The 14,796-nt window shown below is 38.1% G+C and overlaps 1 protein-coding gene across 1 annotated transcript; it reads left to right on the top strand.

The window, feature by feature from the left end:
* The first annotated feature begins 2,089 nt into the window (after positions 1–2,089).
* Positions 2,090–13,821, top strand: STK17B (serine/threonine kinase 17b). Its single transcript, XM_008945539.1, has 7 exons — positions 2,090–2,241; positions 5,977–6,189; positions 9,332–9,476; positions 9,656–9,782; positions 10,817–10,865; positions 11,927–12,106; positions 13,272–13,821. The coding sequence occupies exons 1-7, from the start codon at positions 2,120–2,122 to the stop codon at positions 13,552–13,554; spliced, it is 1,119 nt and encodes a 372-aa protein (XP_008943787.1). The 5' UTR covers positions 2,090–2,119; the 3' UTR covers positions 13,555–13,821.
* The last annotated feature ends 975 nt before the right edge of the window (positions 13,822–14,796 follow it).

Raw genomic sequence — 14,796 nt, forward strand, 5'->3', positions numbered from 1 at the left:
CGGGCGCTGGCTGCCGGGTCCCTGGCCCCGGCCGGGGAGAGCTGCTCCGCCCCGGCCCTTCGCCGTCGAGTGTCTGCAGAGCCCGGAGCAGGGGGAAATAGTGCAGTAAGGTGATTTGCCCAGTTAAAGCTGAGCTAGGGGCAGTTCTCGCTCCAAGGGGAGGCTTGCACCTTTCTCTGAGATCTGGGCTTTCCACGCCTTGCACTCGGGGCTTGCTTTCGGTGCAGCGAGTGACAACACGGGAGTCGCTTCTCGTTTTAGAAGCAGTAGCGTACTACGATTTGTGCCTTTTGTTTTATATAGTTAATTGGATTTAACATTGACTCTCGTTGTCCCGACTAGATTACGTGCCGGTCCGTGGGTTTCTGCCTGCTAGCGCTGTGTTTTTCTCTAGTCTGGACGGCACAAAGGTAGAAAGAGGAGATGGGGTGTCTTACAAAAGAAACAAAGTTAATTCAGTGTAAGACAAAATATCTCCTTAATAATTACCCTTTAAGAATAATGATAGAAAATGAAAGCTTGCATAATAAATTTTATAATAATAAACTCTTCAATCAGGTCACTTGTCTAAATATTTTTATGCTGATGTCCTGCCCCAGCAAGACAAATTTAACTATTAAACTCTATTTGGTGAGTACAGCTCTAAGGAGAGTTGTGTGGAATTTCAAACATCTGAATCTGCCTCTGGACTGATGTTACATCAGCTGTCACATAACTGAGGCAAAAGGAAGGAGTGTTTCTTATAAAAAAAGTGATTCAAAAACTTGAACGTTAGATTGTATTTTGAACCCTTGGTACGTTATTTTGAGAAACTATTTCATGCTTATGAAATGCTACTTTGAAGATACTTTTAAACTGTGTAGTGTTTGGGGTTTTTTTTTCTGGCTAAAGCATGAATCCTGATTTAAATTCAAAATAGTTCCAGTATGAATGCCCATGTTCCAAGAACTGGTAATTTGAACAACGTTTGATGGGTACTGGAATGTATTTTTATCATAACTAGTTCAAGAGCTCCCCAGAACTTTGGTAGTACACTTCTGTTGTTTGAAAACTGAAAGTGTATTTTTATAAGTTTAACTGTATCTGAACTGTAATTTGCTTAGTGATTTGTTTGGGGTTTTGTTTTTTTTTCCTCTTTGCTAATAAAAATAAAGCTACTCTTTAACTTAAATAAAACCATTAAGGCTTCTGTTATCCTTCAATAACTTTTTTTCTGCCTTGTTTTTGCATTTCACCTGGAGAGATGCTTCAGGCATCTGTGTAAAAGTGAATGCCAAAACCCACTAGATTTACTGTTTGGTCGGGTTTTTTTTAACAGTGGTAGAAATAACGTGGGTGGCTGTATCTTTATAACGTGCTGTTCTACTGGTTTATTAAGATAATTTAGTCAGAATTACTGCATCATTTGCTTCTAAATGATCTTAACTTGCAAAGAGGATGCTGTCCATTTGTGCTGCTTTCAGACAGTTAATCTAGAGTTCACATGAACATTAGATGAGTTATGGGTGAGTTTAATTAGAAATGTGCATCTTCCCACTGGGAAAAAAACCCTTTTTTTTTCTTCTTCTGTTGTTAGCTGTTCCTGCTGTGTTGCAGACAACAAACAGGAAGGAATTTTAGTTAAGTTCCCCCGGGGACAAAAGCTAAAAGTGTAAACTTAAGAGAATTACTGCAACTTACCCAGAATCCAAAGAAGAGTTAAAACTTATTCTCAAAAAACTTAAAAAAAAAAATACACATATTAATAGTAAGTAGTTACAAGCATTTTAACTAGAAATGAAGCTTATCCCTAATGTCTTATGGAAATGCTTTGGGGGGGGGAAATACCAAAAAAACCAAAACCAAACCAATTTATCTCAAACATTAAAATTCTTAAAAAGATAGTTCAGTTAGTATTCTTAGCATGTCTTTTTTAGTATTCCTCTTAGGTTTTGGTTTTACAGTTCTTAAATGTGTTGTTTTCAGGTCATGACTGAGCAAACTTAAAGCTATTCTAGTCAGACAAACCCAACTACTAATATTTGTGTATTTTTCTGTGCTGTAGTTAGGAAATTTGCAAAAGTCTGAATTGTTTTTCTTTAGCAGGTGACTGGTGGAAGAGAGAGACCTGTTTCTGACTATGTCGAGGAAAAAGCTGGAGAACAAAAGCTTTTCTGGCTTGTTAGCTACATCTCTGCAGACACAAATCAAGACAGATAATTTCCACAATTTTTATATGCTTGAGTCAAAAGAGCTGGGAAGGTAAGATTAGTTCTGTTTATTTTAGTAAGAGGAATTTCTGCTGGGAGAGAGCTCTTTGTGCAGTGATGGACCTTTCCTGGCAGTAGATGGGGGTTGAAGTATGTCTCTTTCCTTCCCCACCCCCTCCTTTGCAGTATCCAAAGGGTTCTCTAGGGACCAGGAGAAGGTGCAGTGAGACATAAGCTGCCAGCCTTTTCCATGTCAGGGGGGCTTAGCCTCTTTTCATAGGCACGCCACCTGGGATCACGTTCTTTTCCTTCCATTTCCCCTGTCTAGTCACACGTCACATTCCAGGTACATAAACTAAAGAAGAGATGACACAGGGTAATACTGGAAGACACAGAGTGGGGATTTTGAGTTGGTGGTTCTGGTTGTTTGGTTGAGTTTTTCTGAAGTCCAGGAAACAAAGACCTTTTTTCTCTCCCCTCCCACCTTCAAGCAAAGTTTCAAACCACCTGCTATTGCAGAACAGTTTTGCAGCCTGCTTCCCTTGCTCAGATTTGCAACAGTAAAACAGGAAATAATCAAAAGAAGACAAAGAAAACCGTTGGTAGTTATGATACTGCATCAGACATAAGTTGATGCTTTTTTTTTAAATCACAGGGTTATTTTATACCTTGAAAATACTCAGTGAGTTGTGTGTCATGCTGTGCAAACATGCTGCCAGGGCCATGCTGCCAGGCTCCTTGAGCAGAAGTGGCATGGGTTGGTCTTACAGTTGTGTCTTGCTGTGCTACATTGCAATCCTTTGCACCCACAGCTTGTTTTGTCAGCAGAGATGCTCTTCTGTGTGTGATTTTTGTAAGCTCTTCAGCCTTCATTGTTCTTTTGGGTTTGTGTGGGTTTTTTTCCCTAGCATGTGCTGTTCCCCTTCTATGAGCTGCAAGGTGTACTTTTATAACTTTTCTCTCTGCTTACCTCTCTCTGCTCTAGTTTTGGATTCTAGGCTCTAAGTAAGGAGTTATATGCACCATTGTCTAGAACTCCAGGATTCTGAAAACACTGGATTTTCAGATTATGTGCCTGTGAGTTGTTGTCTGAAGCAAACAAAAATATAGAATTTATGTGCATCCCAAAATGCAATCTTTAATAATTGCTTTCTATACATGTATAAACAGGCATAACAAAATAAGTGCCAAAGGGCAAAGAAACAGAAGCAGAGTAGTGTGTTTTCCAAACATACTTTTGACTTTTCCTGGCCTAACAGTGTGTGTGTGTATATAAATAATATTTCAAGTGTTTACAACACTTCCTAAGTGATGTGAAATCCACCTTTGTAGCTTCTCTAAAAGATTTAATATGCTTTTCTTTCCACTTGCAATTTTCTTCTTCCTCTTCAGGTTGCTTAGTAAATAGTTCCTTTGTTCTTCTCTGCTTAAGCTTCCCCAGTCCCATTTCTTCCTCCCACACCCTTATCTTTTAGGGCCTTTGGTATTTAAGACACTGACTCACAAAGCTGGCAGGTTCTGTTTAGTGGGTTAAGGAGTTTTGTCCCCAGAGTGTGGATGGCTTGGCCTCTTGTGAAGTAGTTGAATTTCTGTGGTTTATAACTTAGGATATGAAAACAACTTGAAATCAGTCTGTCTCATGAAACGGCTGTGAAGTGTGATGGTGAAGCAGTTGCTTTGCAGGCAGCAGGGAGTGGGGAATCCTTTGCTTTCTTCAGTGCAGCACTTCAGACCTGAATCTTTTTGCATTTCTGGGGAAATGTCGCTGTCCTAGAACAATTTTTTGTCTTAATTTTGTTGTAATTGGCACACTACAAACACAGTATAAACAAATGGAGATTCTTACATCATCAATCTGGAGATACCATGAGCCTTCAAAGCTCTTACACCCACAGCAACTACAAGGAAGCTGTGCAAAAACTATTGGGGGACATCTTGATGTTCTTACGAAACTCAACCACTTCCCTTTTCTTAATTTTAGTGAAACGTGCTTGACATAGTGATGTGATGTTCAAATGAGACTGTAAACTATGGAACAGTAACTTAAACTTTGGAATATTATGAAATTCAACTCAAGAACTTGTTAATCCAGCTTATTATTGCAGTTTTATTCACTGGGAAAGGACTTGGCCATTTCAGGCTTACAAATAGTTGCTAGAAGGAAGAGTGTGTATTTATCACACTGTAAATAACTTTCACCTCTTAAATTTTTCTTTTGAGTTTTGTACTCTTAAAAGCAAAATATTTAGAAAGGTAATAAAGGACTAAGAAATTCTACAACTGTTTGTTGAAATTAAATGATGAAGGGAGCTGTTTTGTTGTGTATAAATAACCTGCAGGAGTGTGATTAAAGGTCAACTTTGTGGTTAATAGTTTAGTTAATTTGTACAAATTATTTAAAATGGTTATTTCCCAATGGAACTTTTTTTATGAGATGCTCATACCTTTTTTAATTAAATACCAAGGTCTAGATTTTTTTTTTTTTCAAAATGTCTCAGGCATGTGCTTGTTTGTTTAAGAGATGTTCCTTTTAGGCATTGGGGTTTTTTATGTCAGAAGGAAGGCAAAGCCTGCAGGGCAGCATAGTCTTTTCTACTGAACAATCGAGTTGAAAGCAGCACAGCTTAGTGCTCGGGTCCTTCAGTACGTTTGTTCTTAGTATGCAGTGGTAACAAAAACATGTGTGAAAGTCGTTTTTTTGAAGACTTAAGTGTAGATCGTGTTCTTTGTCCACAGTTTTACAACTGTTTTTAGAACTTTCCACAATTTATTTTAGCCCTTCGAGTTGGCTTTTTTTAAAAAATGCTTCTTGTATAGTTTGAAAACACTTTGCAAGTATGCAGCTAGGCATTTCTGGGAATGCAGAACTGGTGATTATAAAACTGTTTTTTCAGGAGTTTATAACTTGGCTTAAAAACCTGCATTTTTTTTCTCCTAATTTTTTAAAAGGTCAGCTTGGTGTTTTAACTACAGAATGTGGTTTTCTTTTAAAAACATCCATTTGCCAAAAACATTTTTGTTTCCATACCTAAACGGCTGGCTAGGAAATAATGCAGCACACTGCCCAGCTAAATGGGAAAGAGAATGCTAAGAGGTGGATGTTTTTCTGTTAAGATGGTTTTAAACATTCTGCAGATACCTGGTTTTTTTGGTTGTGTGGTTTTGTTTTGTGGTTTTTTTTTAGCAGTACTACATGATTTGTGGAGGGAAATTCTCTTTGACTAAAATTTTCTGCACTGAAGACCTTCCCCTCTCCCTCCCTCAGCATAGGGATGTACTTTGTTTTTGTGTTCCTTCTCTGCTTTCACAAGGGTTTGCTTTGTTTATTACTGTAACCTGTAGGTGCTACAATGTGCTTGAGTGGGTTTTTTGGTGGAATATTGCCAGCCTGAACAAAGCCCTGGGCAGCCTGGTAGGATCTCATAGCTGGCTCTGCTTTAGGCAGGAGGTTTTGCTGGAGACCTTCAGGAGTCACTTCCAACCTGAGTTACTCTAGGTCCTGTGATCCTACAGCCAGGATGTCCATGTAACCTGATGTAGTGCTTAGCTAGTGTGCTTAAAGGGAACTGAACCTTGCCAAAGCTCCATCTAGCTTAGTATCCTTTCTCCTACAGTGGTGGAGTAGAATGTTCAATGCATAGTGTAAGAACAGGCCAGACATGGTGTTCCCCTGATAATCATTTGGGCTTGTTTTAGTTTCCAGTTATTTCCATGCCTTTTTATTTCTAATGGAAATTCATGTAGCTTTAGTGTCGTAGTTCTTAATGTTTGCCCTTTTGTTTTGCAGAGGAAGATGTGCTGTGGTTAGAAAATGTATAGCTAAATCCACAGGCCAAGAGTATGCAGCCAAGTTTTTAAAAAAAAGAAGAAGAGGTCAAGACTGCAAAGCAGAGATTCTTCATGAGATTGCTGTACTTGAGTTAATGAAATCTAATCCTCGCGTCGTTAATCTCCACGAAGTCTATGAAACAGCAAATGAAATCATCTTGGTGTTGGAATAGTAAGTATGCCTTCATCAGGTGTCCCACGTCTGTAGTTACAAGTTTGTCACTACGTTATGCTAATATTTCAGTGCTTTATAAGCTCTGAGGGACTTTTTTGCATGATTTATTTTCATGTAAATGCAAGAGTTGAATCACTTGTTGTTTGTTCGGTTTTGTGTGTTCTGCTACATCTACAACTAATAAGTTATGGTAAAGAATATTGAGTAAGGCATAAAAGAAAATACACCAAGACCTCTAGTAGACCTGTAATACAATTTTTTTTTTTTAAATGGAGATTTTTTTTCTACAAAAAGCTATTAAAAAAGTACAGTGATTCTTCTTTCTTCTCTCTACGTGACTCGGGTTCATGGACAATTTCATTCAATTTCAAATAAATATTTTATTTGCCTTTAAATACTACCACAGGAAGGTAATTTTGATTAAAGCTTGCCTCTTTGAGCAGATTTTTCTGCTGCTAGTTGGATTTTTATAAAAAAAAGTCTGATGAATTTTTGGGTCAGGCTAGCCTAATACAAACTAATTTCTGTAATTATTATTGTTTTCCTTAAGGGATTTTTCGTGCAAGCTGACCAGAGAGAATATTCTTGAAACATATAGAAAGTGCCTGGTGCTTTGATGCATCTTAAATCATACCAAGAAATAAGTAGCTACTGATAGCAAGCACTTAGATTTTGAAGAAGCTGAACATGTCCATGTTCTGTGAACTTCAGTCACCACTTGACAGTTCTTTGTGACTGAAAACCTGCAATTCCTTTGCAGGCTCTGAGGGTCTAAATTTGGTGGGTTTGCTGTTTTAAAACTGGCTTTTGAAGCAGTTTCCTCCAGTATTTCCATAGCTTTTTAGATCCCTCTCTGGCTTCTAATTAGCTCTGAAAACAAGTCTAATTTGGGAATTCAATTTGAATTACCTATTATTTGCTCTGTGTAAACTTTTGTTTAGATCATAAGGAATAAAAATACTAGTTTGTGAAATGAAGAAAGTCTCTGTTTAGGTTTCTAAGGTTTATGTACAAAGTATCTGAAGAGCTGTTAATGGTGGTCTGCACACACCATCATAAATTCCTTCAAATTTTCCAAAGAATGTAGCTAGACAATCTTAATTTATTTTTTTTTTCTGGTACTAGATGATCCCTAACATAATTTTTTCTTGAAGACAAAAGTCCATATGACATTTTTCTTATCAAGAACCAGTGCAAGCTTACATAAAAGCCATACTGAATTTCTTGCTTCTGTTTTGGCTCAGCCAACTGTCTTGCTCTATACCACATTGGTGCTAATGATCCACTCTGTAGCAGTGTTCAGAATTCTTGCAGTTTCTTCTTCTATTGGGAGAAGCAGAGGGCTGGTTGTGCTTTTAAATTACATCTTTCTGTAGCAGAATACACAGTCTTTTTGTTTCTCATCAGGATTCTGAAGCAGTACTTTAAAAGAATTGCCAGAATAAGTCTCTTACATGTAGTTGATAAGTATTTCCCATTTAACTGTATTTTATCTCCTACATATGGTCCTTGCTGTTGTTGGATTGAATTGATGGGGGTCTCTGGAAGATGTAGTAAGAATCAGTTTAAGAACACATTTTCTAAATAAAGGAGAGAAATGGATGCTAATTCTTAATAAGGCAATCTTTGTAGAAGGAGTTACTGAAGATGTGAATACTTCTAAAGCTCCACAACAGAGGTTGTTACTCCTCTGCTCTGAGGGTCAGAGGTAATGGGAGGAATCCAGACATTCACTAACTCATTTTACAAGTGTACCAGGAAGCTGTACTCATTTTCAAATCTGGTTCTGTTCACTGAACTAAGAAAGGCCCTGCAGAGTCACATCTGTGGTCTGTCTAATCTGACATTTCCAGCAATGCCTGTAGGGAGATGCTATTTAGGGAGAGCTAAGGAGCCTGTCCACTTTTTGCCATCCCTTCTCTTTGCAGTGCTGCCAGAGGTATTGTACTGAGGACACCTCCCTGCAGGTTCTTTTAGTATCTGTTCATGGGCCTGTTGTCCGTGAATCTTTTGTCCTTTTTTGAACCTGTTGATACAGTTTGCTTCGGTGGTAATAAGTTCCACATGTTCATTACATAATGTGTGTAGAAATACTTTTATCTGTTTTAATCAACCAATTTAATCAGGAGCCTCCTAGTTCTTACATTGTGGGATTGGGTGAATAACGGTTCTTTGTTCATCTCTAAATCAGCCTTGGTGTTTTTGTAAGCCTCGTTCATAGTCTCCCCACATCCTGCTAACCAGAGTGAAGAGTTGGTGTCTCTCTGATTTCTTTTTGTATAGCAACTGTCTCTTTTCTTACATGCCCTTCTCCATCTTCACTAATCTTAAACACTTCTTGAAGATACAGAAACCAGGACTACATAGGAAGGTTTTATACTGAGTATCATTTTGTGCTGTAGTTTTGAAGTAGCCCTTTCAGGCAATTAAAGCAGGATGAATGATTTCAGACCCAGCAGGAAAGGAGACAGCTGACAGTGTAGCAAAGTGTAGAGGTATAACTAATAAACCACATGCAGCACAGTTATTTCTATGCTTCCTTCCTGCTGCACTAGTAGGAAGGTTTTCTGTAAGTGAACAACAGCCTTTTTCTGAGGAAAATACATTTGAGATGCTGTGTGAAAACAGGAAGCTTGTCAATCTCATCTTTGTTGGTGTGGAAACAATCAATTTCAAAAGGACAGAGCTGAGTCCTTGTGTATCTGCATATTGTGTGTCTACTGGAATTCTGGAAGGTGACTGCTCACTGACTGGGCAGCTCTGTATTTAATTGGCAACAGCATGTGAGATTTTCCTCCTGGTACCTCTCTGATTTTCAGTCACAAAGTTGTTTCACTGTCTCAACTGCCATTGCTGGCTAGGAGGAAAGAAAAAGCATCATCAGGCTTTTTTTTCCTCTTTTTTGACATGTTTATATCATGTGTCTTGGCATTAGTGTGTGTAACAAACAAAACCAACCATAAACTCCCATAATAACAAAACAAAAAACCAAAACAACCCCTCCCTGACTGGCAAATATTCCCAGACACTTTGAGAGTATTAATGTATCTTATATAAATATGTATGATATAGTATTTTTTTCTCTCACTTTGTGTGAAAATTCAAACTTAATACATAAATGTCCTTGAATGTGTTTCAGTGCTGCTGGAGGAGAAATATTTGACTTGTGTGTCCCAGATCTGGATGACAGAATTAGTGAAAGGGACATTGTAAGACTTATAAGACAAATACTTGAAGGACTACGCTGTTTGCATGAAAACAATATTGTTCATCTTGATTTAAAGGTGAGGATAAAGCAGACTTTTAATGATTTATCCTCAGTTTAATATTATCATAAAGTAATTTATTAAATATGTTACAAAGATGAGGAGAGAAAGTATAACAGAAACTAAAATGTCATTTAGTTCTTTGGATATTTTTGATGGCTTGTACTTTATTGAGAATTAAATCTTTTCTGTTCTAGCCTCAAAATATTTTGCTGAGCAGCATCAATCCTCTTGGTGATGTAAAAATTGTAGATTTTGGGATGTCTCGGAAGCTGGAGAGTTGCAGTGAACTGCGGCAGATCATGGGGACCACAGAGTATCTAGGTATGGGAGAGTTGCTTTGCCCTTTCTGAGAAAATGGGAGCAGTTCATCTAATGTGCTTGTCAGCTTATCAGCCCTTACTAGAGAAAGAACAACAGGACAAGGCACCATGTTTTGAGATGTTCTTTAGAGTTGTAAACAACTATTTTAAATCCCAAGTGACATAAATAAGCGTTTCTCTGATTTCATGCGTTAGTATTTGCTGTGTTGCAGACTGATAAATCAACAAGAGATTTTGGCTGTTAAATTCTTTTGATTAGAGTTAAAATACAACATTAACATGTGTACAGAAATGTTCTTTCAATTAGCAATGCCATTTAGGATGATGTTTTAATGAGATTAACGTGTCCCTCGGCAAGGGGAAGGTTGCCATTAACACTTGGCCCCCTCCGAGGGGCAGGCTTCCTTAATGATTGCCTACACTCCATTTGAAGAGCATTTCCATCTGCAGTGAACACCTTGCTATCTAGTGTACACTCACAGCCACTGATCCCAAAAATGGCTTGGTCATCTGGCTATGCAGTGTTAGCATGCTGAAGGGTTTATGCATTGCCCTTAAACAGCTATGTTTGAAAACCTCCTAGAGGAATCTTTGTGTGCATACATCTGATAAAGATCTTGAGTCTCAGGTAGAACAGACTTTAGGCCACATAGTGACATTTTAGTGTGAACTGATGACACATCGTTTTGTCTAATAAAAGGGATTGCCCTTAAACAGCTATGTTTGAAAACCTCCTAGAGGAACCTTTGTGTGCATACATCTGATAAACAAAGATCTTGAGTCTCAGGTAGAACAGACTTTAGGCCACATAGTGACATTTTAGTGTGAACTGATGAAACATCGTTTTGTCTAATCAAAGGGAAATAACTTTTTCCACCCTTGTGGCTTGCCAAATTTATAAACTTGATTATTGAAACTGCATGTTTAGTCTCATAGTAATCGTTGGCAAAAACCTGCCGGAAATGTAGTGTATGATTCAAGGCCACTTGAACAATATCTCTATTAAAGTTTTTCTTCTCCCCATTTTTTCTCTAGCTCCAGAAATCTTAAACTATGATCCTATTACCACAGCTACAGATATGTGGTAGGTTGTATATGTTAATTTTATTCAGACATGACCATTTCTACAGTCTAGGGGCCAGATCCAGACTGCGGCAGTTTTATCTAGCTACCAGAATACCCCTCTCTTGGTGGGCTGACCAAAAGAGACCAAGAGTTGGGAGGGAGCTGGAGGTGGCAGGATATAACTTGGGGCTTACAGGAGTTACTATATATGGGTTTCTTGCACAACTAGTGTGGAGTGCAGGTGGCTTCTGAGCATGTAGAATATAAGTATTTGTTCTAAGGGAACAATAATGATTGGATAGCATATTTTAGGTATTAGTTACTCTTAGATGACGTGTTTCAGATATTAAATACTCTTGGACATTCCTTTCTCCCCACTTCCTTATCATAAAAAAATACTTTTCATTTGTTTAATAGAATTAACTTTACACTTACTGTTAGAGCAATATCTGCAGGATGAGTCACAAAAAAGATGAGACAGATATCTTAAAATAATTCACAGCTTTATTAAACATGCCTTTGTAGCCATGAGCTGTGTTAGTGTAAAGGCTAGCTTTGAGATGTTTCCTTAAAAACATCATGTGCTCTTCTTGAGCATCTAAATAAAGTTCAGTTTTCAAAGTTGCTATGATCTAATTACTCCTTTGAAATTCCCATCTCATAGTAAGTAAATCTGTTAGTGAATGTGTTTTAACCACAAGGGGATATTGTAACACCATACTTCAACCAGAACTGTAGTGAAAGATGGGGGGTTATTTATATACAGATTAGAAGTCTTATTTTTTTTAGTTCTATCATCCAGAATTACCATATGCCCAAGAATGGGCTATATAAAAGTGGTTTCCTTTTCCTAAGAATCTCAATGGGAAGAGAAGGGTATATCAAAAATAAGCAATTTTCAAGAAACCCATCATTAAGATAGATACATAGCTTTCCTTGTGTGTGCATGTGCATGCATGCTTGAATCTCATAACTTCTGAGTGTGCCATACATCAGGAAGCTTCATTGGCAGCACAGTAAATATTGGGGGTATATCATGTCATCACCCAAGTAGGATTATACATTATGTTCTTCTCTCAGGAATATAGGTGTAATTTCATACATGCTGCTGACACAAGAATCTCCATTTGTGGGAGCTGATAATCAGGAAACCTACCTTAATATTTCTCAAGTTAACGTGGATTACTCAGAAGAAACATTTTCATCAGTTTCACAGCCTGCCAAAGACTTCATTCAAAAACTTCTCAGAAAAAATCCAGAGTAAGTAACAAATTCCTCTGGGCAAGAATCTTAACATTTTATGTTTGTGGGCCACCTAGAAAAAGTGAATGTTAATTTGGGATCTTAATGCCACTGATGTGATTAGTCAGACATTTCAGAATGCACTGTTATTGTCAGCTGGATAATTTAAAGTGTAGGTTTAGGCTCGCTGTCTGGCTATTATTATCACCAGGCTTCTATTTTGAGGTTTTTTATTTTGGGTTTTTTATTCAGAGGATGGATTATTAACAAATCTGATGAAATATATTCCAGAAAGGTCACATTCATGTCTGTAATTTAACTTTTTATTGCAGTTTTGAGAGACAGAGTGGAATCTTTCTGATACAGTGCTTCCTTGTTTCTTGACTTACCTTTAATGTCTCTTTCTATTTCAATGGATTTTATATAAGAATTTGGCAATCCTCTGAGCATGTATTCAAAAATAGTGTTTTGCTACATTCAGTCTTTTAAAAAGTTCTCTGGCCAAAAAATAGTCATGTGTTCTGGTAGAGTTAAGGACAAGCAGTGGGCTCTGCATTTCCAACAAGTTCTGTGGAACTCAGCAATGTAGAGTATGAGGAAAACTGTAGTAGCACTGTACTAGGTTATCTGAAGGAACACTTTGGTGTCTGGTTTGTTTGGTAGTAACTATATTTTGGAAGGGTTTAGGCCACATGAATTGCAAGAGTAAAACACAGCAAAATGTCAGAGCTGATGATACAATTTTATTTGGCCCTCCTTGAAAATCTAATGGCTGAATATTCATTTGCCTCCCTATTTACAATGTCCTGTATAAACACAGGACTTCCAAAGTGTAAATATGTGTGTATATATATACACACACAATAATGGAGATATTCCACGGGTCTATGAGTAGGAGCTGAGCAAGGCCTGTCCCTTGTTCTGATGAAGAGCTTACCTCTGCTGATACTCAGCAGCAGGGGAAACTGCCCACTAACATTGAGATGCACATTGCTGGTGCTTAACCCTAGGTGTGGTTTTTAATCTGGCTTTGTAGCAGCCCTGGCAGTGCTGGAAAACCAGCACTATTAACCCTTCACTGCCAGCTTCACTGAAGATTTCTGAATATGTCAGAGCTATATTAGTGACTGTGTTAGTATTTCTAAAATTAACTTCAGCAACTTTGCCCTTTCCTCTTTCCAAGGGAAAGACCCACAGCAGAGGCCTGTCTCTCTGACCTGTGGCTGCAGCAAGGGGAGCTCACCCTCCTGTGGAGCCCTGAGGAAAGGTGCTGCTCTCCTCCCACGCCGGGACACGCCACGAAGGGCTCAGAGGAGTGGAGTGTGAAATCCAGCTGCAATGGTACCTGCAGCAGCAAGGAGGACAAAGAGAACATTCCAGAGGACAGCACCATGGTCTCCAAACGTTTCCGTTTTGATGACTCTTTGCAGTATCCCCAAGACTTTGTGACAGACTTTGTCTGTTAGTGTGTGATACAGACTTCATAAAACGAATTCAGCATAATCTACAGCAGTGGCAAATATGAGATGGTGGCTTGCCAATCCATGGAGCATTGGCAGACTGGAAATGCACTTTGATTCTTTTATGCTGGTGTTGCCTTTTCTATCCATTGCTGGCAGTGGATTTAACTCTTGAGAAATTGGGGGTGCACCAGTAAAATGAATTTTTTTTTTTTTTAAGAAGATATAATTAAATATTTTTGCACTTTTTGAGTTTTAGTACAAAAATAATGCTAGAGTGAACAAACGAAAATCTGAAAAGAAGTTTGTTTAAACTCAAGCTTTGCCAAATAGTGGTTGAATACATACATGCTTTTATGACTAGCCTTAATGAGGAATTGGTCTAAGCAGGGAAACCAAATCTGGCTTTCTTACTGGGCTTATTTGTGACTACTCATTACTCTCAATGGAAGCTAAAGTTGGTATGTTTTGGGAATGTGATACATCTGTTTGGGCCATTTTGAAAATGACTTTCTTGGATCATTAGTAAAGGAAATGTTTCTGCCTTATAGATCTGATCCACTGAGGGATTGTAATGCATACTCTGTGTGCTTTTCCTGGGTTGCATCTCTGCAATGCTTGAATGGAAAACGGGTCGACTGTCAGTCCTTGTGCCAGTGGTCCTTGGCTGCTTCTCAGGAAGTGGCATTTGAAGAGGATGAGGGTCCCATGCTGATGTGAATATTTAATCAGTTTGTTAGTTTGCTTTCATAAAACCTCTGAAATAATATAATGTACCTATTCATCATCTTAAAAAAAATAAAAGCACCTCTCAATAAAGTGTCTTTATAGTTAAAGTAATAACTGAATAAACTGAAAATAACCATTTTTGCCAGTGAAGCTGCAATTAAAATGCTGCTCTTCATTATGCCCCTCTAGTGTAGAAGTGCAGTGCATTTCTCTGTCCATTACTATCCATCATAACTTAGTTTCATGCCCACTCCAAGACACGGACTGCAGTGTGTTAGTATTTAAGGACAAACTACCTAATTGTTTGAAGCCTTTAAATTTAGTTCTAGTGAGTTTGTTATTTAAGTTATAACCCTTCTCCTTCCTGTTTTTAGGCTCTAAGGAAATAATCTTACATTGAGTTTTGATTTAGAGCAAATACCAGTCGTGCCTTACCAGCCTGAAACTAATACTGACAGGGTAAAATCCTAATCTTAGAACTGAGGCTGGAAGTCTTTGTGTAGGGGAGGGGTTAAAATT

The sequence above is a fragment of the Merops nubicus genome, unplaced genomic scaffold (genome assembly GCF_000691845.1).
Source record: "Merops nubicus isolate BGI_N331 unplaced genomic scaffold, ASM69184v1 scaffold7328, whole genome shotgun sequence".
NCBI classification, from domain to species: Eukaryota; Metazoa; Chordata; class Aves; order Coraciiformes; family Meropidae; genus Merops; species Merops nubicus.

Coding starts and splice junctions, on each gene's coding strand:
- STK17B (XM_008945539.1), top strand. CDS start 2,120: ATGTCGAGGAAAAAGCTGGAGAACAAAAGCTTTTCTGGCTTGTTAGCT. Junction 9,477..9,655: donor TTGTTCATCTTGATTTAAAG/GTGAGGATAAAG, acceptor TTTCTGTTCTAG/CCTCAAAATATTTTGCTGAG. Junction 9,783..10,816: donor GGGGACCACAGAGTATCTAG/GTATGGGAGAGT, acceptor TTTTTTCTCTAG/CTCCAGAAATCTTAAACTAT.